Source organism: Heterodontus francisci, chromosome 6, assembly GCF_036365525.1.
Source record: "Heterodontus francisci isolate sHetFra1 chromosome 6, sHetFra1.hap1, whole genome shotgun sequence".
NCBI classification, from domain to species: domain Eukaryota; kingdom Metazoa; phylum Chordata; class Chondrichthyes; order Heterodontiformes; family Heterodontidae; genus Heterodontus; species Heterodontus francisci.
In genome coordinates, this window is record NC_090376.1 from 132653992 (window position 1) to 132677800 (window position 23809).

A 23809-nucleotide genomic window follows, 5' to 3' on the forward strand; every position below is an offset into this window, starting at 1 on the left:
TGTTTATTTTAATTTCAGAGTAATTAATTTTCAAAAGTAAGGACGAAAGGATACTCAAAGCTCCTCTTTTTGAGTCAGTATTAATTTCAGCTCTCAAGAATTGGCCAAACGACAAAGCGAAAACACCAAGGGGCGAGTCTCTTTTGACTCTTTTGATAGGAAATATTATTTGTCTCAACTATATCCAATTGAACTAATGAATTGACTTTCTTTAGATGTATGCACAACATGGTAGGTGAATCTGACACCCGTTCTCCGATAGCTAAAAGCTAAACATGTAACTTGGAGCACAAGTATATTGGGTAGAATTTATGAATTTGAGCTCCTGGCAGACCAGGAGCACATATTGGAAAATTCAGGTGGGGAGATCAGTAGCCTACAAGATTTTCCCCCCATTTAGGGCATTTCAGAGCAGGCTTTGTGATTGAACTCTTGCCACTGACATTCCCATCAGTTCAAGCCACAACCTAATATTTTCAGTCGACGTAATTTCACAGTGGATTCTCACATGATTTTTGATACTGTGCTGCTTTTTGAGTTTTCTACTTGGGGGATTTCAGAAGTCCTTGGGATAACTTAACTAATTTGTTTTGTCCTGCAGAAGCATATGAATGCTAAATAAAAATTATTCCTGATTGTGAGTGATAAAATCTGGCCCCATCAGATACATCACAGTGGTTTTTGAAATCATGAGGGCAGAACTTTCATAGCAAAGTCAGAAATTTCCAATACTAGCAAGTGATGTAGCAACTGCTCTATATTGCATATTCTTTCCTGGCTTGACTGTTTACATCGAATCTAAACTAGGTGCAAAGTAATGTACTTGCATCTTTATAAGCACACAGTGATGCTGAGTCAGTGTAGCACGTTTGAAGAGCCAGAGCAGGGACAACAGCTCATAAAGCGCACACAAAATCCATTTCCATGATGCCATAACAACTCTGGAATTAAGGCCATTTATTCTGGAAGTAGCTGTTGACAATGGCAACATGACTGTCATTATCCTCTTAAGGCAAAACCACTCAAATAAAAGTAATAGTTTTGGAGGCCAAATGTAGATCATCAATCTCCCTGGGCCCTTGGCTAACTATGGGGGTCTGCAGGATACCCAGTGCAGGCCAATGGGAAATAAAATTTATTTTTAGTCCCTCCAGAAAAAATGGAGGCACTTGGGGACCTCTTGACTGCTAGAAGGATTCAATCTTGGAAGCTTGATATCTAGATGCTGTCCTACACCTGGAACTCCAAGTTATTTGTGTGATCTGGGGAAGGAAAAGATATATGTAGCTGCCTCCTCACAAGCACAGTGTCTCCGACAGGTGCCCAAAGAGGAAAATCTATCCTACTATCTCAACTGAAGCTTTGAAAACCAAATCATACAGATTTCTTATCCAGTAGATCTAAAAGGGCTAATGGAATGATGGCATTTATCTCAAGTGGGCTGGTATACTAAGGGTAGAAGTTATGATATAGCTGTATAGAACTCTGTTTAGACCCTTTCTTGAGTACTGCATTCAATTCTGGGTACCACACCTCAGGAAGGATACATTGGCTTTGCAGTGGGTGCAGCACAGATTCACCAAAATGTTACCGGTGCTGAAAGAGTTAAATTATGATGCCGTATTGCATAGAAGAGGCTTCTATTCTCTTACATGTAGAAGATTAAGGGTGATCCAATTGAAATGTTTAAAATGATTACAGGGTTTGATAGAGCAGATAGAGAGAAATTATTGTCTCCGGTGGGAGAGTTCAGAACAACGGGTCATAACCTTAAATTTAGAGCTGGGCTGTTCAAGGATGAGATCAAGAAGCACTTCTTCACACAAAGAGTAGTGTCTTCTCTAGAATCAGGAACTCTCTCGTCCAAAAAGTTGTTGAGGTTAGTTCGATTGAAAATTTCAAAACTAAGATTGATAGATTTCTGCTAGGCAAGCATATTAAGGGTCACAGAACTAACGTGGGTAGATGGAATTAAGATAGAGATCAGCCATGATCTAACTGAATGTCAGAATGACATACTCCTGTTCCTAAGTTCCTATGAGAGTTGAGGGATTGCAAAGTGCAGAATAGGAAATGGATAGAGATAAAAGTAGCTGGTGTAAATGAGGACCTAAATGAGGTCAACAAGTGCATGGGAAAGGCTTCCACTGCTATGTCCAGACTGTCCCAGAGAGTGTGGGAAAATGGCGCACTGACACGGAACACAAAAGTCCGAGTGTATCAGGCCTGTGTCCTCAGTACCTTGCTCTATGGCAGCGAGGCCTGGACAACGTATGTCAGCCAAGAGCGACGTCTCAATTCATTCCATCTTAGCTGCCTCCGGAGAATACTTGGCATCAGGTGGCAGGACTATATCTCCAACACAGAAGTCCTCGAGATGGCCAACATCCCCAGCTTATACACACTACTGAGTCAGCGGCGCTTGAGATGGCTTGGCCATGTGAGCCGCATGGAAGATGGCAGGATCCACAAAGACACATTGTACAGCGAGCTCGCCACTGGTATCAGACCCACCGGCCGTCCATGTCTCCGCTTTAAAGACGTCTGCAAACGTGACATGAAATCCTGTGACATTGATCACAAGTCGTGGGAGTCAGTTGCCAGCGTCCGCCAGAGCTGGCGGGCAGCCATAAAGGTGGGGCTAAAGTGTGGCGAGTCGAAGAGACTTAGTAGTTGGCAGGAAAAAAGACAGAGGCGCAAGGGGAGAGCCAACTGTGTAACAGCCCCGACAAACAAATTTCTCTGCAGCACCTGTGGAAGAGCCTGTCACTCTAGAATTGGCCTTTATAGCCACTCCAGGCGCTGCTTCACAAACCACTGACCACCTCCAGGCGCTTACCCATTGTCTCCCGAGATAAGGAGGCCAAAGAAGAAATGAGGGATGAGCCTGATAAGTTGAATGGTTTTTTCCTTTCTTCTACCTTGTTACTTTCTGATAGATTTTTGCTTTCGTCAGCTATATCTCCTTTAGCATAATTATTGACAGACCATAAAACTTCAATTTCAGATGAAGACAGGGATCAGGTGATTCGGGAAACAAAGAAGAGGACTCACTTATTAAATGACACCGACTGGATTAAAAATAAATCATCTGCCGAGGAACCTCAGTAAGTGTTGAGCAACATTCTTAAATAAAGAGTAACAAGTGAAAGGGACCATTGCTTCAATATGAGCCACTTTCGATTCATGATTCTGCTTGAAATGAACTTCAATAAATTATATTGATTGATTAAATTAATAGGAAATTCTGTACTCTTAGAACGAAAAAGATGTGGTGCGTATGCCTTTTTTTAGACATGTGGGCTGGATTTTGTAGTCTCGGTGGGGGCGGGGGGGTGGGGGGGTGGTGGCGGGTAGGGTGAAATTCCTCAAAACATCCCTCTAGACCAGTACGAGTTCCAGTCAAAGGGATTGAGGACTGGAAGGAAGGAGGGAACTGGACAAAGTCAGTTCCCTAGCATCTATCAAAGCTACTGATGTGCCAACACTGGCAGGCACATGTAAGCAGCTCAGGGTCACTCCTAGTCCAGTTTTCTAGCTCTCCTTCTGATGAGATGTCTGGCCTTTAATCGGCATCACTCTGCAGCAGCACATTCGAGTTTGGAAACTCAACTTGCATTCACATACTTTTCATAAAGAGAATTACAAAGGCAGATGTGATGATTGAGAAAGAAGTTGAAGAATTTTGGGTAAGAGATGGATTGGCGCATTCAAAGAGACAGGATTTTATGAAAAAATTGAAGGCGTGGAGTCAACGGAGGTAAAACTGTTTTTTCAAAAAAAAATTTTATGTTTGGGGAGAAAATTCCAGAAAATATGGCTAACAGATCCACCTCTAATGGGAGGTGGGATCAAGCAGTAACCCAGAGCGGGAGGTATTGATGGTGTAGGGCTGGGGAATATTTTGCAAGTAGAATGGGGATTAGTTAATAAAGATGGTTGAAGACATAGACAGGTGAAGCCACAGCTGGCAATGGCAGAGCTAAGAAAATGGGGGATGCATAAGAGCCAGTTGGAGGATTGCAAAGTTTTTGTAAGGTTATAGTGAATCAGTAGATCAATATGCCTGCTGTTATGACCAGATGAGAAAGGTGTCTAGGGGTCTTTTGCTGTCTTCACCTGGTCTTATTGTAACAGAGTTTATTTTTAAACATACTGTGTTTTGAGCTTCCCCTTTGTGAATCCTTGTTCACAGCTTTCCAATTAGAAGGCAAAGAAATGAGCATAAACAGGCCTTCTTAGGTTTAAAGAAGAAAAGTGAAATTTATTAAAACCTTAAACTTAAACTCTAATATAGTTAACGCCTGCGCATATACGATGAGCCCACACTAGCATGCACACGCAATACATGCAAATAGGGACAGAAAAAAGCAAAACAAAAATAAAATGGAAAGGTTTGAGGCAGTCTCTACAGGGGGTTTCTTGTTACCGTTTCTGTGGTTCCAGCTTGCCAAAGAGTCCTTGATTAGGACAGCTCTTACTTTTGATTGGGGCCCAGTATTCTTCTTAAACCTTGTTCACTGTAGAAAACTTTTCTCTCTTGGTGTTCATATGCCTTCAATGGCTTCTGATGCTGGTGTCAGCGAGATAAGAGCAGAGAGGAGGGAGGTCTCATCAGTCCAAGAGAAAAGTGCTTTCTAATTTCAAATCTGGGGCAAGTTCAAAAAACCCACAGCCAGCCAGCCATGTGACTAAAACTGGCCTGATCACTTCTTCTAAGTATTGAGGAAGCAAAAACTGGGTCCCTTTGTTCCAAAATTATCTATTACTATGCAAATGTCTTTCCAGTCAGAGGCTTGCAATTTTAAGTTTTAATGTTCATGTGGCGAAATACTGTGTGCCTCAGTCTTGGCAGGTGGAGGGGGTTTGCCTGACACTGCCAATCAACTTTAAAGGGGAAGAATTCAGCTTATTACCTTATTTTATTCTTCCTTGGACTAAATGGATGATGATTGATTGATTGATTAATACAAGATCAGACATGTGACAACCAAATTATTTTCAAAGTTTGGATAAATGGACTAAAACAATGAGCCAATGTTTGTGTGTCAGTTTTACTACATCAAGGATACTTATCAATGAATTATGGACATTTGATGCCTCTATGTACTTATACTACTGAACATTGCTCTCCCAAAAGAGTCATGTTTTCAAATTGCTCCACCTGGGTCACCTTCTGATCTGTCTCCATCAACCCAGTCATTCTCTCGGGTCCAGTCATCTCTCCCATTCTGGTTCTTCCCCATGTCAATGACCTCCTCAAATCATCATTCACAGAAGCCTTTTCACCTTTTTGCAAAGCATTCCACTCTACATATATCAATTCCTTTCGGATGACACGCACTCAGTGTTTACAATCTCCGCTCCTTCCTCAGTGAAATGGTTAAATAAATCACTGTTTTCTGATTTCCTCCACACCCTGGCATGGGGCAGTGAAAATCTTATTTCATTTAATCCTTGACAATCCAATTCTTTCATGCCTCTTACAAGTTTAATCAACCGCTTCCGTTTCTTACGTTTGACAGTTCCAAGATTATGACTATTGACATCCCTGGATTCACAATCACCTCTGACTTCAAGTGGAACTCCCAATTTTCCATTGCTAAAGCTTTATAAAGAGTCTACCATTTGGTCACTGTCCACCCCACAGCTCACATACAAAATCATTAAAAACTGTGTTCTTTATTAACAGACAGATGGCAGCTGATGTAAACAATAGTAAATCTGGACTTGGCCGAGTTAAATCTGAAGAAAGCCTGAACAGGTAGAAATATTCTGCAGCTTCAAATTCTGGATCAGAATTTCTATACAGAAAAGTGCTGCTCATCCTCTGTGAACCAGTTTAATGGTTCTGCAATTGTAATTATCATAAGATCATAAGAACTAGCAGCAGGAGTAGGCCGTCCGGCCCCTCGGGCCTGCTCCGCCATCCAATAAGATCATGGCTGATCTTTTCGTGGACTCAGATCCACTTACCCGCGCTCTCACCGTATCCCTTATTTCCTTTATTGTTCAAAAAGATATCTACCTTAGCTTTAAAAACGTTTACTGAAGTAGCGTCAACTACTTCACTGGGCAAGGAATTCCATAGATTAACAACCCTCTGGGTGAAGAAGTTCCTTCGCAATTCAGTCCTAAATCTGCTCCCTCTAATCTTGAGGCTATGCCCTCTTGTCCTAGCTTCACCTGCCAGTGGAAACGTCCTCTCTACTTGTATCTTATCTATTCCCTTCATAATTTTATATGTTTCTATAAGATCCTCCCTCATTCTTCTGAATTCCAATGAATATAATCCTAATCTACTCAGTCTGTCCTCATAAGCCAAGCCCCTCAACTCCGGAATGAACCTAGTGAACCTCCTCTGCACCCCCTCCAGTGCCAGTACATCCTTTCTCAAGTAAGGAGACCAAAACTGCACACAGTACTCCAGGCGCGGCCTCACCAGTACCTTATACAGCTGCAACATAACCTCTTTGCTTTTAAACTCAATCCCTTTAGCAATGAAGGACAGAATTCCATTTGCCTTCCTAATTACTTGCTGTACCTGCAGACCAACCTTCTGCGATTCATGCACAAGGACACCCAGGTCCCTCTGCATAGCAGCATGCTGCAACTTTTTACCATTCAAGTAATAATCCTTTTTACTGTTACTCCTACCGAAATGAATGACCTCACATTTATTAACATTGTATTCCATCTGCCAGACCTTTGCCCACTCACTCAATGTATCTATGTTCCTCTGCAAAGTTTCATAGTCATCTGCACACTTTGCTCTGCCATTCATTTTAGTGTCATCTGCAAACTTTGACACCCTACACGTGGTCCCCAACTCCAAATCATCTCTATAAATTGTAAATAATTGCGGTCCCAACACCGATCCCTGAGGCACACCACTAGTGACTGATTGCTCAATAATCTCAATAATCATTTAGCGCTGTCACTCTAATACTCTTTGTATACTGTATCTTTAGCAAAGCTAAAGAATTTAGTACAGCAATCTTGAAAGTGTAATATGGCATGATTCGCTCCAACTTGCATTAACAAAAGTGAAACTACATCAGAGGCAGAGGGTGATTTTTGCTTTGCATCATCATTACTTTGCATGTTTCTAGTGTAAAGCCTGATGTTTTGATTAATTTATTTATTAATTGATTAATTTTAAAATTCATACTACCATGCTATTTTGTTGAAAAGACCAAGGAATCATCAACGTTTTTATCAATGAAAATATCTTTGGCCCATGGAGGATGGTAAATTGAGCTCCAGGTATCCACTTGAGGGTGCAAACATGGAGTTCTGCCTTGCCCACTCCATAACAAGACAAGAGGACAGACTCTGAACTGTAGCTACTTTTATTTAAAGTAACTGTTTTACTTCACCTTGCTTACTTGGCTATTTTGAGTGGTGCAATACAAAGGTAGCAGGCTTTTTAATAGCTATACAGATTAAAAAACACATATATATATATAGATGCATATATGTAGAATAAATTGTTCCTTTATTTAATAAAATGTAAATGCACATCTTGAATCAATTTTAGCAATTGCAGAAGGAAATGTTCATTTAATGATAACAACTTTAATTCTTTATTCTTTTCTTTCTATCTTTGGTTTAATATCATGGTCTCAATAACATACAACTTTACGAAAGTTAATCCACTGTGTCCCTTACTAAACATGCTGATCTCATTGTGAAGTCAAAATAATTGGCTGTGTCTCTTAAATTGTCAGTCTAATTATGCGTTTCAAAATTCTGCATTCTTTTTCAGTGAACCTTTTTTGCTTTGCTAAATGGCGTGAAGTACATTGATTGAATCATGTCTCTCTTGATGTTTCTGAACCTGTCTTTTATCTTGTTTATTCAGCGATCCGAGTAAGACCAGCATCCTGAAGCCGACAACAAAATCCGACACCATAGATGGACAAAAAAGGTGTGACTCTATTGGAAGTTTTCGTAATATTATATAATATATATCGCTGTATTTTTTAAAAGAAAGGGACGTTGTTATGTCACATAATATATATCAATGTTTTTTTTTAAAGAAAAGAACATTGTTATGATAGGGTGTTTCGTCAGTGCAAATGACTAGCAACAAAGACTTTAGCTTAAAAGCCAGGGCTATTGTCTCATGAACTCATATTCTCGTGCTGAGTGAGTTTCAAAATCTGTCATTTCCACACTGACAAATGGAATGAATTCAACCTTCCCTGCTGGAACCATGACTCTTGCTGAGCAAATGTAGAACAACATTAATACTAACCTAATGAGAAGTCTGTGGCCTAGAATATCATCCTTTTTACATAAAAAGAACGAGTGGGCAATGAAGAAAATTAAACTGACAATTTTGCTATGTTAGCACATTTATAAAGGTCGTGTTTATGAATTTTACTGCACACAACACACAGGAATCTTCCAAGATGTGACTTGAAATGCTGATGTCCATTCTTGTTTCAATGAAGTTGGATATATGTTCTGACACACAACATGACATAAGAAACAAAGAATATGCTTTAACATTATCCTTTCATTTGAGGCTAGTCCAGTGAGATGGAATAAAAAGATCTGTCTTTGTACTGAAAGTCTAAATATGAGTTTGGTTAATTCGATTCTCAGTAGACATGAATCAAGAGCAACCATATATTAATTACAGTATGTGGTAGGAAAAGCAAAAAAAATTAGCAATAGGGGAAATTTTGCATATCTATTCCAACTAAATAGTGATCTCAAATCCAGGCCTACACTGTAGAAACAGCTTGGTAGATGCAATCTCTTGTCAATAATTATTTATTACGCAGCATGTCCAATTTGCAATTCAGCTGTGGCAAAAGAGATCGGGCACTCAGAACCAGTTGAATTGAATTATTAAGCAATGTAAATAGGTTTTAGGGGGAAGGTCAGGCAGCGCCTGTGAAGAGAACAGACGAGTTAACATTTCAGGATATGAACCCTTCCTCAAAACTGTTGCTTTGTTGAATTCTCTGAAACAAATTGGTTAAACTATGTTAAAAAAAAAACTGTTCTATTTGCTGTTTTGAGGAAGGGTGTGTATTTCAAATGTTGACTTGCCTGTTCGCCCCACAGATGTTGCCTGACCTGCATGTTTCCAACATTTAGGGAAGGATTTGTAGAATATTGGAGGATATTTTAATTAAGAATTTATGTTAGAATATAAGAAGAAAGACAAGCAGGGCATTTGAGGAAGACTATGTTGGTTTCATGAGAAAATATGGGGTTTGGAGATTTACTGGGAATGGAGAGCAGTGGTTCGTTTCAATGGCAACCAGTTATATTAAAGCAAAGTCTGGAACAACAGGTTAGACAAAGTAAGGAAAAAGCATAGCTGTTAATAGCATGTTGAACAGCAGGCTTTTCTAACATTCTGAGGGTAATTTAAAAGGGAATTGTTATGAAATTGAGGTGTTTTCTGAAGCTCAGAAACTGGCATAGCCTGCCTGAGCTTTAGAAGATGCCATAATGGCTGTTGAGGAAGATATCATGCTGCTCTTTGAACAATTTTCTTCAGGTTATTTCCATGAATGACTGCGGATTCATATTTGTAAAATGCAGTTTGCATCACATAAGATGTGAAAAAACCATCATCTTTTTTATACTTTTGATGAATCTTGTAATATTTTCCCCTCCAAGTAGGAACCTTAATTAAGGCCAAAGCATGGGAAATTTCTCATTCGATAGGGGGTTTCAGCAGCAGTGCAGATCAGTCACTTTGAAAGATATCAATATGATTTCTTATTTTGTAGAGGAGAGAATGAAAATAACCGTTCCGAAGAAGGGTCACTGACCCGAAACGTTAACTCTGCTTCTCTTTCCACAGATGCTGCCAGACCTGCTGAGTGGTTCCAGCATTTCTTGTTTTTATTTCAGATTTCCAGCATCCGCAGTATTTTGCTTTTATGAAAATAACCGTTCCTGAAACCAAGGAAAATCTAACAGTAACTGTTGCTAATTTACATTTCAGTTAGTTTCTAATCCACTGAATCTGTTCAATACATTTGCCTAGCTGCTTATCTACATGGTGTATAAAAATATTTCCACTCTGTCTTAAGAGATAATGGAGGAGAATTTGGTTATGGCCCGTTTCAGGGCACAAAATAAGTGACGTGTTATGTGTGCACCAGAAGCCAGAGGCCTGAGACTCATCCAAAATTGAGCTGTGGACCTCATTTGAATGGCTCGTGTGGACTGTAGATGCTAATGGGGTGCTCAGAGGTAGCTCTGGTGAGTTTGCTGCAGACCATTTTAGGCCAGCTGTGATGCCAGCTCAGGTAGGTCTTAGGAAGGGGGTGGGAAATGAGCGGGAGGGGGGAAATGCAGGCCTGGGAGCCAGGCGAAGCTAAAAACTTACTGTTTGGTTGTTGGTCTCCACCTACCTCTTTAAGAACTGCTGGTAAAGGTTGCAGAAGAACCAGAAAAGCAGAGCTTGCTCTGTTCAGTTTTGCTGAATTTCGGAGCAGGCCCAAGAAACAGATGCTGTCCCCCATCAGCAAATGCAAACGGCCAAAGATCTGTATCAGATAGTGGCTGCCAGGGATGCCTAAATATTGGCTGGGCCAATATGGCATTGGATGTACTTCAAGCATTGTTCTGGCACAGGACAAAGCACCTTAACAATTTGAGTGTTTTGTCCCTTTCTTGCATCCAATTTCTTCCATGATGTATGTGCACCTTTTATATGTACTTTTTCGTTTCTTTTAAAATCTGATAACTGAGTACTTTACTTTGAAATGTATAAACAGAGCAGCAGGAGGTATTCGCCATTTGCTGATCAATGGTATTGAAGTTCCTACCAGATCTATGACTGTCCCTAAATATGAAACATAGCCTAATCCATATATTAACATGCAAATATCTGAAGTAAGCACAGAAATTGTTAGTTATCCATCACAGACTATTGCGGGCAGCAAGAATCCATTGTATTTTTCTTTTATCTTCAAAGTATATGTTTAAGTTGAATTCTGTTCCATATATATTGTCCCTTGTAGATATACCCAGTCTGACAAGTGCGAACAATTTTCTGAAGAGACGTGAATGGGGTTGAGGTAGAGTGTGGAGGGATGTGCTGGCATTGAACAATGTAGTAAGAGTATCTATGCAGTAGGACATAGATTGAATGTTGTTTGGGAACTCAGTTCCTGAACAAAGAGGTGCCATCATGATTTTTGAGTAGACATCTAACTGAGACTGTGGTATTTCTCTCTTGCTGGGGGCAGGCTGAGGGAGGAAGGAAAAAGGAGAAAAGTTGGACAGGGTAATCCAGCTTGGACAGTACCTCCTATGCCCTGGTAGCTTGCTAAAGAAATTATTGGTTGATGTCCTGGAGCAGAATGCCATCTGTCCACTTGGCATCAAAAAGCATTGATCCAAGCAAATTGAAGAACAGGGATCAACTTTACATAGGACAAAAAATGAACAATTATCATAGTTTTTTATTTAATTGGACTGAGATGGTAATATTTAGTTGTAAAATATCCCATCTTTGTACTCAACTGTCCAGAAAATGTTACCAAATAGTGAATAATATTTCTCCTCACTACAACTTCACACCATTGAGAAGACATATAAGAGGGTTTTTGCAATTAAGCTGTTGTATAACCTTTTAAACCAGGGCTGAATTCTTCTTCAAAACCAAAAATCACAATTGTAAGGAAGCAGTGTGAAGAATGACCCAAATATATAGTATGTTTGAATAAAACCATGTAGCTGTATAGCTTCAGTTAATGGTACTCAATGATTTTGTATGAAGGCTTGGTTAGGTGTACATACAGATATAAATAAATTATTATGCTGAATTATGCATTATGCAGTCCAACATGGTGATGATTAGAGTTCAAGTTCCAGGAAAAACATTGGAACAGGAATTTATTGGAGAGTATTAAATAGTTGGAGAATATATGAAGCAATTTCAGCGTTCAGTACTCATCAAGTTGTGATTGTTCGGCTGGTTTTTAAAAATATTTCTCCTTTCCGATGTGAAGATAATTGAAAAGCAAAATTTCAACTCCATTCACTTTACATTTCTGTGACTGGGATCACTGGGATTAAATTACAAGTCTGGGTAATGATTATCATGGGGCTTTAACGTCCCCCGAAGCTCCCCTTCCCCACATTTCAGGTACTATAGCTATTTGGAGTGTACATACAGCCACACTGCTTGACATCACTGAGTTAAGTGCACAGAGGGATCAAACCTGGGACCTTCCTGTTTCTGCCTTATTTGGCTGATTTCCACCCTGACCAGTGAATTTAGCATCACAGCAGTTCCAGTATTTGAATACAGTGAAATGACGATCACATAGGTAGTGTTGAGCCTTTTTCTTTATTTGGGCTTTAGTGATATTCCCAGTGAAAAGAGCCATTACAAAAAAAATATATTTTTAAGTGTTGCATTGTTGGTGTTTTATCAAAAGTTCAGACTCATTCCTCCAAATGTGAACAAGGTTTTTTGTAAATGCATTTTAAGGTAGAACTGTTCTCTTTATCAGCAGCGCTTGGGTAATTAATGGTGGCCGTGGCAAAGTTGTTTTCAAACGATTCAGATCTCAAGAGTTCCTGGACAGGTAGAAATGCTGGTGGTGCTTAGTTCAGTCTCTGGCTGTTGTACCACAGACCTCCACTTGAGTGGCGGTGATGCACATGAATTCCTGAAATGATCCTGGCTTTCCCAATCATCTTGAATCAGCCTAATTTCATTGGATGATTGCTTACAGATCAGATTTCTTTCTTTCCAAACACTTCATAGAAATGACCAGTTTCTAATTATGCTTTCAAATGATGCTTGCTTGTTGATTTGTCATGCTTTTGACAATTGCCTTATGTTCAAAGTGTGTTTTTCATGAGTAATTAATGATCTTTAAATGAATTAAATGAAGGTTAAATATAAAATCTTGCAAAATGTGTAACATTTTTGGATCACAGCACTTCATCGTGAATGCCAATGGATTGATTAGCTTTTATCTTTGTTAGAATAGAGCTCAGGTAACCAAAATGCTTAGGTAGCTCTAACTATCATATCCTGCTTGGCAAATTTGGAGATAACTATATTTGAAGTAAATAAACTTTATTTTTTTCTTTCTTAGGTTAAAGAACCCTTCTAAATATTTGCCTCTATTGTAAAACCATAAACTTCCATGACACTTAAAAAATAGTTTGTCATTATAACACTAATCCAAGGGAAGCATCTGATTTTCTATTGGTCTCTGTAGGTGACTATAATTGAACATTTAAAGAATATAGAGGGGCTGGAAATTCTGTGGCCATTTTGGCAAGCAGGTGTAAGCATAGTAGGAATGTACTAGAAGGGCCAGAAATAAGCTCAGATCCAAATATTCTAAATCTCTTGGCCTTCCCTGCTAGTTTTTGTGGGGCCTTGTTTGAGGCAGATCCTTCGCCTGCTGAAATAAGGACACCTGTACCAGAAGGGGTATGGCTGGGAACATGAAAATCCCAAGCTAGAATAGCCTCATTCCAGCCTGGTAATCTGTTGACAGACTGGTTTGCCCTACAATGAAAGTAGGCATACATGCCCAATAATCAGCGGAACCGGGGTCTATCTTGGCACCCTGCCTGGGAGATGGGTCTGAAACACTACTTTCATGACCCCTAACAAATGGGACCAATGAGCCATGTTTCAGAGCCAAAGGTATTGAGGGATCTGGGGCAAGGGTGGGAATATTGAGTTAGGTCGCGGATCAGCCATGATTCCATTGAATGGCGGAACAGGCTCGAAGGGCTAAATTGCTAACTCCTGTTCCTCTGTTCTAATGTTAAGATGTTTCTGGGGCTTCCCCCAACCATCTCTTAAAACATTCATCCTTCTTTTGTGATTCCTGACCTCCCTTGACTAGCTGGCACCTGAGATAAGCCCCCAGTGTGGTGCTCATTGACTATGTACAACTGAGATGTTTTTTTCTTGACTTGGTTCTGGTAGGGGCAGAACAAGTGAAGAAACCAGTGGGCACTTCCACTGGAATTAAAATCCTGCTGAAATTTGGGCCAGAATGTACTCTAAACCAAAATAAAATCTCTCAAAATAATGTATATAACTACCTGAAAACAGTGATGGCAACTTTTAGATCTTTATGGTCAAAGTGAATGCTGTTGAGATAAAAAGAAAAATGCTGCAAATAGGAAATAAAATTAAAGTGCTTGAAATGTACAGTGGGACACAACAGATGAAAGAGAAAGATACACGATGAAGAGTTACAACTGAAATGATAATCTGTCTGATATGCTATGCATTTCCAATTCTTCAAGGTTTTTAGCACTTTGGATTTTTGCTTTCTTAGCTCCTTTACTGCAGACTGCAATGATAAACATCTGATGAATTAATATGAAAATGTACTAACGGTAGAATTTCTTTTTTAACACTGATAGTTTTATGTCTTTTTTTTTGCACAGGAATACGAGTGGTACTGCTGATCTCAGCAAGCCACAACGGGCTTCAACTTTGGATAGACCTGCAAGGTGAGAGCACGACAACAATAATACTGGGCACAGAAAAATGGAGGTTACATTATGAAGCCCATGGAGTTACAGTACTGAACTGACCCAATAACACATGAGTGAAAGTTCACAAGTCAGTAGCTCATGTGAATTATATAAAGGTGAAAGTCAGGCTCTGTGGTTATAGAAGATAGGCATCCAACCACAAAATTTATGATAATCACTAAAAGGTATAAATGGTTTATTCTCTAAACACCATCACTCTTGGACTTTTGTTCTATTTTGACAACATTAGTTTTTGCTTCAAAAACAAAAATAAATACATAAATAAATACCATTGTAGATTTAGAATGAAGCTGTGGAGAAGCATTGTGGGGATATCATGAAGATGGGTTAACAGTACAAATATCTTAACTGTTTACTCTTGAATTTTGATATTTCTACCCTCACATGTCAGAAATGGGTATTGAGGGAAAATAACAACAGATTTTTCAGCAGTTCTGTAACCGTATTGGTTCTGCTGATGAATCCACTCTTGGTTTATATGCGGAGTGGATATAGCAACAGCGGAACAACTGTGCATATTAAAGCATTGCACGTGCGCAATTAGTGCCTTTGTCATTCTGGCTGAGACCTTACAAGCGATCTCACAGCAATGGGTATCAGTCAGATATAAATGTCAATTGTGACATTGGCAACCTTCACCTAAGCTGCAGTGATCATCCTCTACAGAGTCAGATGCATGAAATTATTCTTTCCCAACATCTCTCCGTCTGTCTACCACCCTCTCCTCCTTTAATACCCTCTTGAAAACCCACCGCTTTCACCAAACTTTTTGTCTGATTACTCTTCTGTGAAGGGCCTTGGTCTGTTTTTCTATGTTAAGGGTGCTATATAAATGCAAGTTGTTGTTGTAAAGTCACACTCAAAGCTAAGATGGCAAATCCAACCAAAATGCCAACACCAACACCCAGTGAATGTCCTCCTTGAGGAAGGCTTGGGTGACTTATGATATGCTATGTTGCTTATTTTACACCCTTTATGCCTTTAATGCATTCAAACCAGAGAAGGTAATCTGCTAACATAATTGTGTCAATTACTGTTAATATAGCTTTGCATTATGCAGAAAGCAGATGTTTTATTACAGTGGTGAAACAAAGACTTGCATTATTTTAATCCCTATGATACTGCTGTGCGATAGAAGACCACAAGCTTTGAATAAATTTATTTAGTTTTGCATATTTCAGGTATAGAACTGTACTTTTTGTGAGCAACTCAGAGCCAGCTCATGGGCTCCATGGTAAAGTTGTGCTCAACCGATACAGATCTGAAGAAATCCTGAACAGGTAGAAATGTCCAATTGTGATACCAGTCAGCTCCATCTGAGCTGCAGTGAGGCTCTTGCATACGGTTGAATGCAAGAAATTGCCCCACCATTCTGAATCACTTTTAAAATAGAGGCTGCTTGGCGGGAGTGATGGATACATGTTGTTCTTTACATGAGTAAAGTGGGCCTGATAATACAGTATTAATTGGTTGCTCATGGATCATGTATGTTTGTATCACTCCTAATAAAGATAATTTATACAACTGGTGCTTTTCAAAAGGGATATTTTTAAGGTGCTCTCCGCTGAAAAGTGGCATAAAATCAAACATGAACCATTCATTACAGCTACCTGATGGTCTCTTCATCATACCAAACACCTTTTTACTTATTTGCTGCTCCCCCAACTTGGCGCAACCTGCAGTCATTCTTTGTTATCATCGTCTACACTCCTAGGCCAGGATTTTATCCTGGCGATGGGGGCCCTGGTGGCGGGCTGGAAGGCGAGAGGAGACCCCACCTCGGCCCTCTGTCGGAGACCCATTGGAATTTCACAGCCAATTAACTTCCCGCCATCAGGGACATCGTCCCCTTGAGGGATGAGGTCCTGCCTCCAGAACTGCTGGCCAATTGGAGGGATGGCAGCTCTGCAGTAGCAGCAGCGGCACTGGGAGCGGTGGCCACTGCTGATATTGCAGGAGCCCTGCAGTGGACAAGATGTCAAAGACCCTGGGAGCAGGTAAGTGGGGTCGGGGCCACTGGGGTCCAGTCAAGCCTACCCCGGCAAGATGGTGGGGAGGTGGTGGGGGTCTTGCCATGGAGGCAGCCATTTTCTGCCAGGAGGGTCTTCTGGGGGCTGTGGATTGCCCCCAGATCAGGGACCCCGACCCCGCCAGGAGGCTGCCAGGTCCCACGTGGCAGTGCCTCTGTGTGGCGGCAGGCCCCTCTGACTTCAGTAAAATCGGAGCAGAGGCAGGAAGTTGCCCTTAAGTCGCCGTTAATTGGGGCCTCAATTGGCCTGGGACAGGAAGGCCATCCTCGGCCTTCCCCGCCCCGAGAAAAATGACAGGGGACCAGAACGATGACAGGCACGCCATCCAATTCCACCCCTGGCTATTTACTGTGCTCCCCACCTCCATTCCTGTCTCCACGGGCAGGATTTTATCCTAATGTTCAAGTACCCCATCTCCACGTTGCAGAGAAATTGTGCTACATAAATGCCAATCGATATTTAAAAGAGCTGACCACATAATTCAGCATTTGTCAGTATCTGTGAGCAAAAGTCCTGGCTAAGTGAGCACCATTGATGTAATTGGCTCCATGGAATTTTGGGGCCATAATTTTGGTGTTACTACAAATTGTGATAAATTTCTTTTCACATTGGAGTGCAGTGAGGTCAAAGGATTCTTCAACACAAACACCAGTTGTATAAATCAGAGTAATTGATTCACTGATTATAAATCATAATTTGCACTTTTTTGGGAAATGCTTATTTGAAGTTTATGATCATGTTTTCAAGGGATATTTGCTTGTTGATCTGATGAGACTGCTACCAAATTGCTTTCCTTCTAACAGGAATTTACATGATGTGTGTTGATGTGCTTGTTGAAGGGCATAGGAACATAGGACAGGGAATAGGCTATGACCTTCAGCATGATCTGCCATTTTGTTAGCTAAGGGAGCTCGATCTTTTAATCCCATGTCCCTGCTTTTTCTTGACATGCATTAGTACCAATACTTCTCAAGTAAATCTCTCTCTTTTAAATCCTTCAATTGATTTGGCATCACTGGCTGTGTAACCACATAACATTATGTCCTTATGAAAGTTGTATGTCATGGTATCAGTAAATTCTGAAATATTCTGAGGAATCAGACAGATATATTGATGTGTGCATTTCAACAACATGCTAGCATGATAAAATGCTGATGTTGTTGCCTAACACATCTCCTATAAGTGCAGTATTGAGAGTATCAGTGACATCAAGCTGAAACAACTGGTTAAACTATGGTCACCACGCAAGGAAGTTTAAGCGATGATATAATGTGAACATTCAAAGCCAAAGAACTTGTCAACAATGAGCAAGTGTAGTCTAATTTTAAGTATTTTTTGGCATTTTAAAGTGAGGCAATAAGGAGAATATACTTGCGATGTAAAAGTTTCAAGTACATCAGCACACACTTCCATATTTCGCAATGTCATGTAAACACCTGTAGCCATAGCAATGATTCAAATTTTATTAAACAAAGTAATTCTAAATGATGGATAAATATTGTTTTATAAGTTGAAACTTCTGATAGCAAATAGGATCTGTACCCATCACTGCATCAATTGATTTTCCTTTTTGTCGAGAACCCAAGTAATAAAGTTCTATAGACATTCATAGCCATCTGTCATTTTGGGATGTTTTAGAATTATCGTTTTAAATGCAACGTCCTTAAATATTAATGAGGTTTAGATATAACAACAAACTATGTCCCTCTTGTACACAAGTTAAGCTTGTTAACATTTTGTGTAGATCGACAAGTCAAACAGTTTATTAGAAGTGCAATAAAAGTTAATGCAGACCCACAATAGAACAATCCTTAGAATGCACACATTCTTGGATCTAGACGTGTACTTTTTAGTTAGTGGCTGTCGTATAGCTTCAAATTCAGCCCCACTTTTTTTGATCAGCCGGGTGTCTTCACACACATACGAAAACCCAACACCATGCTTGAGAATCACACAACTTAGAAACCTACAAACAACAACAACTTGTATTTATTTAGCACTTAAATGCTGTAAAATATCCCAAGCTATTTCACAGGAAATTATGGAATAAAGTTTGACATGGAGCCACATAAGGAGATATTAGGGCAGATGATCAAAAGCTTGGTCAAAGAGGTAGGTTTTAAGGAATGTCTTAAATGAGAAAAGAGAGATGGAGAGGCAAAAAGCTTAAAAAGGGAATCCCAGAGCTTGCAACACAGATAGCTGAAGACACAGCCTCCGATGGTGGAAGATTAAACTCTGGGCTGATCAAGAGGACAGGATTGAGGGTTGATGTGCTGAGAGAAATTACAGAGAAAGGGAAGAGTGAGGCCATGGAGGGATTTAAAAACAAGGATAACATTTTTAAAATTGAGGCTTTGCTTAACCAGGAGATAATGTAATTCAGTAAGCACAGGGGTGATGGGTAAACAGGACACAGTGTTTGATGATCTCATATTTACAGAGTGTAGAATGTGGGAGGCCAGCCATTTGTGTGTTAGAATAGTCAAGTCTAGAGGTAACAAAGGCATAGATGAAGGTTTCAGCAGCAGGATGCCACTAAAACATCCTCCCTTTGCAGCATCCAATTGTTTTTTTAACTAAATCTAGGATTCTTGCTCCATTTGGCAATCCATTCCACAAATTGATCACTCTTTGCCTGTAAATGGACTTCCTGTTATCAGTCCCTAAATTTACTAGTTATTTATTTTCTACCAAAGCAAAAAATGACTATATAGCTTTCTATTCAAGATGCTTTCTAAATTTTAAGTGCTTTGTGAATTTTTCTGACGGTTGAAAGCTGCTATGATCGTAGTGCAAAAAGAACACCGCTTTATGCTATCCGATTTTTTCTGTAACTTATGTCCTTTATTTTACAGAGATGCAGGTAGCACTGACATCAACAGCCCTACAAGCAAGTATTCAAGTTTGGAAAGAACAACCAGGTATGATGGAAATTCCACAGTAGCATGGAATATATTTCCACCTAAAAAGGTTTTTTAAAAATATCACACCATCTAATATTGATAATAACAAATATAACCTTTTGATCTTCGGAATAAATATTAATCAATGAAGGTTTTGGCTGGATAATTATATAGTAGTCTGTGGTAGATTAACAACTTGTGGCCTAGGCATAAAACTAGCATTACAGATCAGGGCCCATTGCAGAAATAAATGCCTGATTTCCATTTCTATTGATTTCAATTTTTTAAATTCATCCTTGGGATGTGAACATCACTGGCTAGGCCAGCATATATTGCCCATCTCTAATTGCCTTTGAGAAGCTGGTGGTGAGCTGCCTTCTTGAACTGCTGCCATCCATGTGGTATGGGTACACCCGCAGTGCTGTTAGGGAGGGAGGTTCAGGATTTTGACCCAGTGACAGTAAAGGAACGATGATTTTGTTCCAAGTCAGTTGGTGAGTGGCTTGGAGATAAACTTGCAAGTCTGGTGTTGCCATGTGTGTGCTGCTCTTGTCCTTCTAGGTGGTAGAAGTTGCAGGTTTGGAAGGTGCTGTCGTAGGAGCCTTGGCGATTTGCTGTTGTCCATCTTGTCGATGGTACACGCTGCTGCCACTGTGCATCGGTAGTGGAGGAAATGAATGTTTAAGGTGGTGGACAGGATGCCAATCAAGTGGGCTGCTTTGTCTTGGAGCATCTTGAGTGTTCTTGGAACTGCACTCATCCAGGCAAGTGGCGAGTATTCCATCACCCACCTGACTTGTGCCTTGTAGATGGTTGTCAGGCTTTGAGGAGTCAGGAGGTGAGTTACTCACTGCAGAATTCCCAACCACTGACCTGCTCTTGTAGTCTCAGTACTTTTAAGGCTGGTCCAGTTAAGTTTCTCATCAATGGTAACCCCCAGGATCTTATAGGGGGGAAATTCAGGGATCGTAATGTCATTGAATGTCAAGGGGAGATGTTTAGATTCTGTCTTGTTGGAGATGGTCATTGCCTGGCACTTGAGTGGCACAAATGAACCTGTTGCTTATCAGCCCAAGCCTGGATGTTGTCCAGGTCTTGCTGCATGTGGCCTGAAATTTTCTAATGTCTCCTTTGGCTAGCAAATGAGTGGAATGCTGTACCATGAGACAATTAGATTAGATTAGAGATACAGCACTGAAACAGGCCCTTCGGCCCACCGAGTCTGTGCCGAACATCAACCACCCATTTTATACTAATCCCATATTCCCAACAAACATCCCCACCTATCCCTATATTTCCCTACCACCTACCTATACTAGTGACAATTTATAATGGCCAATTTACCTATCAACCTGCAAGTCTTTTGGCTTGTGGGAGGAAACCGGAGCACCCGGAGAAAACCCACGCAGACACAGGGAGAACTTGCAAACTCCACACAGGCAGTACCCGGAATTGAACCCGGGTCCCTGGAGCTGTGAGGCTGCGGTGCTAACCACTGCGCCACTGTGCCGCCCTAATATTGACTGATTTTCCATTCTCCTGCTGGATGTGCTGCAGCTCTTGCTCAGCGAGTCTCTCGGCTTAGCACAGGTCAGATATGAATCTAAGAAATAATAACAGTTTTCACAATCTTGTGATACCCTAAAGCATTTCACAACTAATGAATTAGTTCTTTGAATTAGTTCTACCAGCAGGTCTGGTAGAACCTATAGAAAGAGAAACAGGGTTAACATTTCAGGTCAATGACCCTTCGGGGGTCAAGGTTCTGATGAAGACCTGAAACGTTAACTCGGTTTCTCCCTCCACAGACACTACCTGACCTGCTGAGTGTTCTTCTAAAAATTGCCATGGAATCTTTTACATCTACCGTAACAGATGGATAGGGCCTCAATTTAATATCTCATCCAAAAGACAGCACCTTCAACAATGCAGCACTCCTTCAATACTACATTAACGTGTCAGCCTGGATCATATGTTCAAATCCCAGAATGAAACTTGAACCCACAACCTTCTGATTTAGATGCGAGAATGCAACCAAATAACACAAGCTGGCAAATCTAAGTAAATTACAGAATTGAACTGCATTTCTCCATTCTTTAGCACTGAATATTAGTGCTGCAACAGCTAATAACAAGTGATAAGCATCCATAAGTGTTTTGCCTATTATAACATCTGATCTATATCAGTTTATAATGATCACAAGATTAGGTCTATAAATAGGACTGTAGAAAGAAATTTGAAGATATATTCACTTGTCAATGAATAATTGTGGTACAACATGCCCCATTCAAAATTTGCCTTGCCAACATGGAACTGGGTGTGAAATCAGTACAAGTGATCAAAATAGATAAGTTTGATACAATAGGTACACAGGCATAAATAGGATTTAGGAGAAGCTTCATTGTAATATCAGAGATTGCTTGAATTAATAAATTGGCTTGCCAGCTTTCTCAAAGACCAACAAAATGGATGAAGAAAACAGTGACTATTTTATTAAACATATGGGTTTGGAGTTTGGAAATTATTGGGAGCGGCAGTGTGAGAATGATTTCAATGATAGCCAGTTACAGTTAAGCAAAGCCTGGAAGAACAATTTAAACAAAGTAATGGAACAGCACAAGTGGGAGTAATGTGAAAAACATGACAGGATTGTAGTAAAACCTATTGATTTTTGTTAACAAGCTGCCCTGAAGTTGGGCCCTTCTCTGAGGGATTATGGGTTTGTTATTTCTAAGGGAGCTTTGCACACTGATATTATATTTACCCAATGTAAATTATACTGAACACACTGTACAGAATGAAACTAATTATGAGATGCTTTATGTCAAAATTTTACCTGAGGCTGGTGGATTGTTTGAGTTCAGAATTCTGCGTTGGATGATTTGCATTGATCGATGTCTGCACAAAATTTGACACCCATATGGTGACCCATCTTATGTAAATTGTAGTGCTCTGGCCAAGCTCAGAAAACAGGCAAGTTAAGTCCCTGCATCCCTCTGTAGTGCCTGTGAACAGGCAGTGTGGTGTAGCTTGATCTATAATAGTGGACTGTGATCTGTTAGCGATGGACGTTTTGTTCAGCTAAACATTGGAAAGACAGGAGCCATTGTCTTTAGCCCCTAGCCACAAACCTCATAACGTCAGTACTGATTACATTCCTCTACTTAGTCACTGTTTTATGCTGCGTTGGGCTTTCTGCTCTCTTGGCATTCTGTTTGACCTTGAACTGAGCTTCCAACCTCGCATCTTGTCCATCAAAAAGACTGCCTATTACATAACATCACCCTGTTCTGTCCCTATTTCAACCCATCTGCCATTGACACCCTCATTCATGACTCTTGCCATCTCCAGACTCAATTATTCTCGTGCTTTCTTGGTCATCTTTACTTTGTCCATAAACGTCAGCTCATCCAAAACTCTGCTGCTCATATCCTACACCACACCAAGTCACACTCAACCATCACTTTTGAATTCGCAGATGTACATTGGCTCCTAGTCCATTAATAGCTCACATTTAAAATTCTCATCCTTATGTCTGAATCATTCCATGGTCTCACTCCTCTCTTTGTAACTTCCTACAGCCATACAGCCCTTCTCAGTACTCTTCATTCTTCTAATTCCAGCCTCTTATGCATCCTCCTGTATCTGCCTACCATTGATAGATGTGTCTTCAGCCAACTAGGTCCCACACTCTGGTATTCTTTCATTAAAGTGGTATATCTTCCAAGATTCTCCTAAAAACTCACATATCCTCCTTTCTCCTATCAGTGCCCATATTCTTACACCTCCGACAAATGCCTTTCTCGCCAAGATGTTATATTAATGGAAATGGTTCAAAGATTTTCCTCTGAAAGCAATCAGTTTCCTTCCACTGCAAAACACACCTCCAAGAGGTAGAGATAGTGGCCAGTATAACTCGACCGACTGATCTGAGCACAACAATACTAAAGGGCAACAGAATAAATTACAACCGTGCTCCAATCATGTTCACTTTTACAACTCAATGACATGGTTTGTGAGAAAAGACTAGAATCCAGTATTAATCCCATGACCTAACTTGGCTGAGGTCACTCAAGGGGTTTATTTCATCTATATTCCTGTGCTGGTTAGCACATTCACTTTAAATCCTATCTTGTGTTACTCTAATATACCCATTCAAATGTAATGGGTGAACAATTGTGTTATAATAGCGCAGAAGGAATTTAATGTAAATATGTTAACAAGTGAGCTAAAATTGGGAAGAGATTAACCCCTTAGTTCTCAGGCATCACTCAACCATACTACATACTACCACGTATTATAGTCTTAATTTGTTTTCTGTACCTTTGACCTCTCATATTTTTAGAA

The 23809-nt window shown here is 40.2% G+C and overlaps 1 protein-coding gene across 2 annotated transcripts in view; it reads left to right on the plus strand.

The window, feature by feature from the left end:
- The window catches only part of LOC137371036 (sciellin-like), a 77349-nt gene that overhangs the window by 16433 nt on the left and 37107 nt on the right, over positions 1-23809 (plus strand). Inside the window, exons 3-7 of one of the 2 annotated variants that reach the window (XM_068032938.1) lie at positions 3008-3107; positions 5693-5764; positions 7865-7930; positions 14416-14481; positions 19415-19480. In XM_068032938.1, the coding sequence (XP_067889039.1) occupies positions 3008-3107; positions 5693-5764; positions 7865-7930; positions 14416-14481; positions 19415-19480 (370 nt within the window). The remainder of the gene's footprint in view (positions 1-3007; positions 3108-5692; positions 5765-7864; positions 7931-14415; positions 14482-19414; positions 19481-23809) is intronic. The other variant, XM_068032939.1, reaches the window with a different exon arrangement.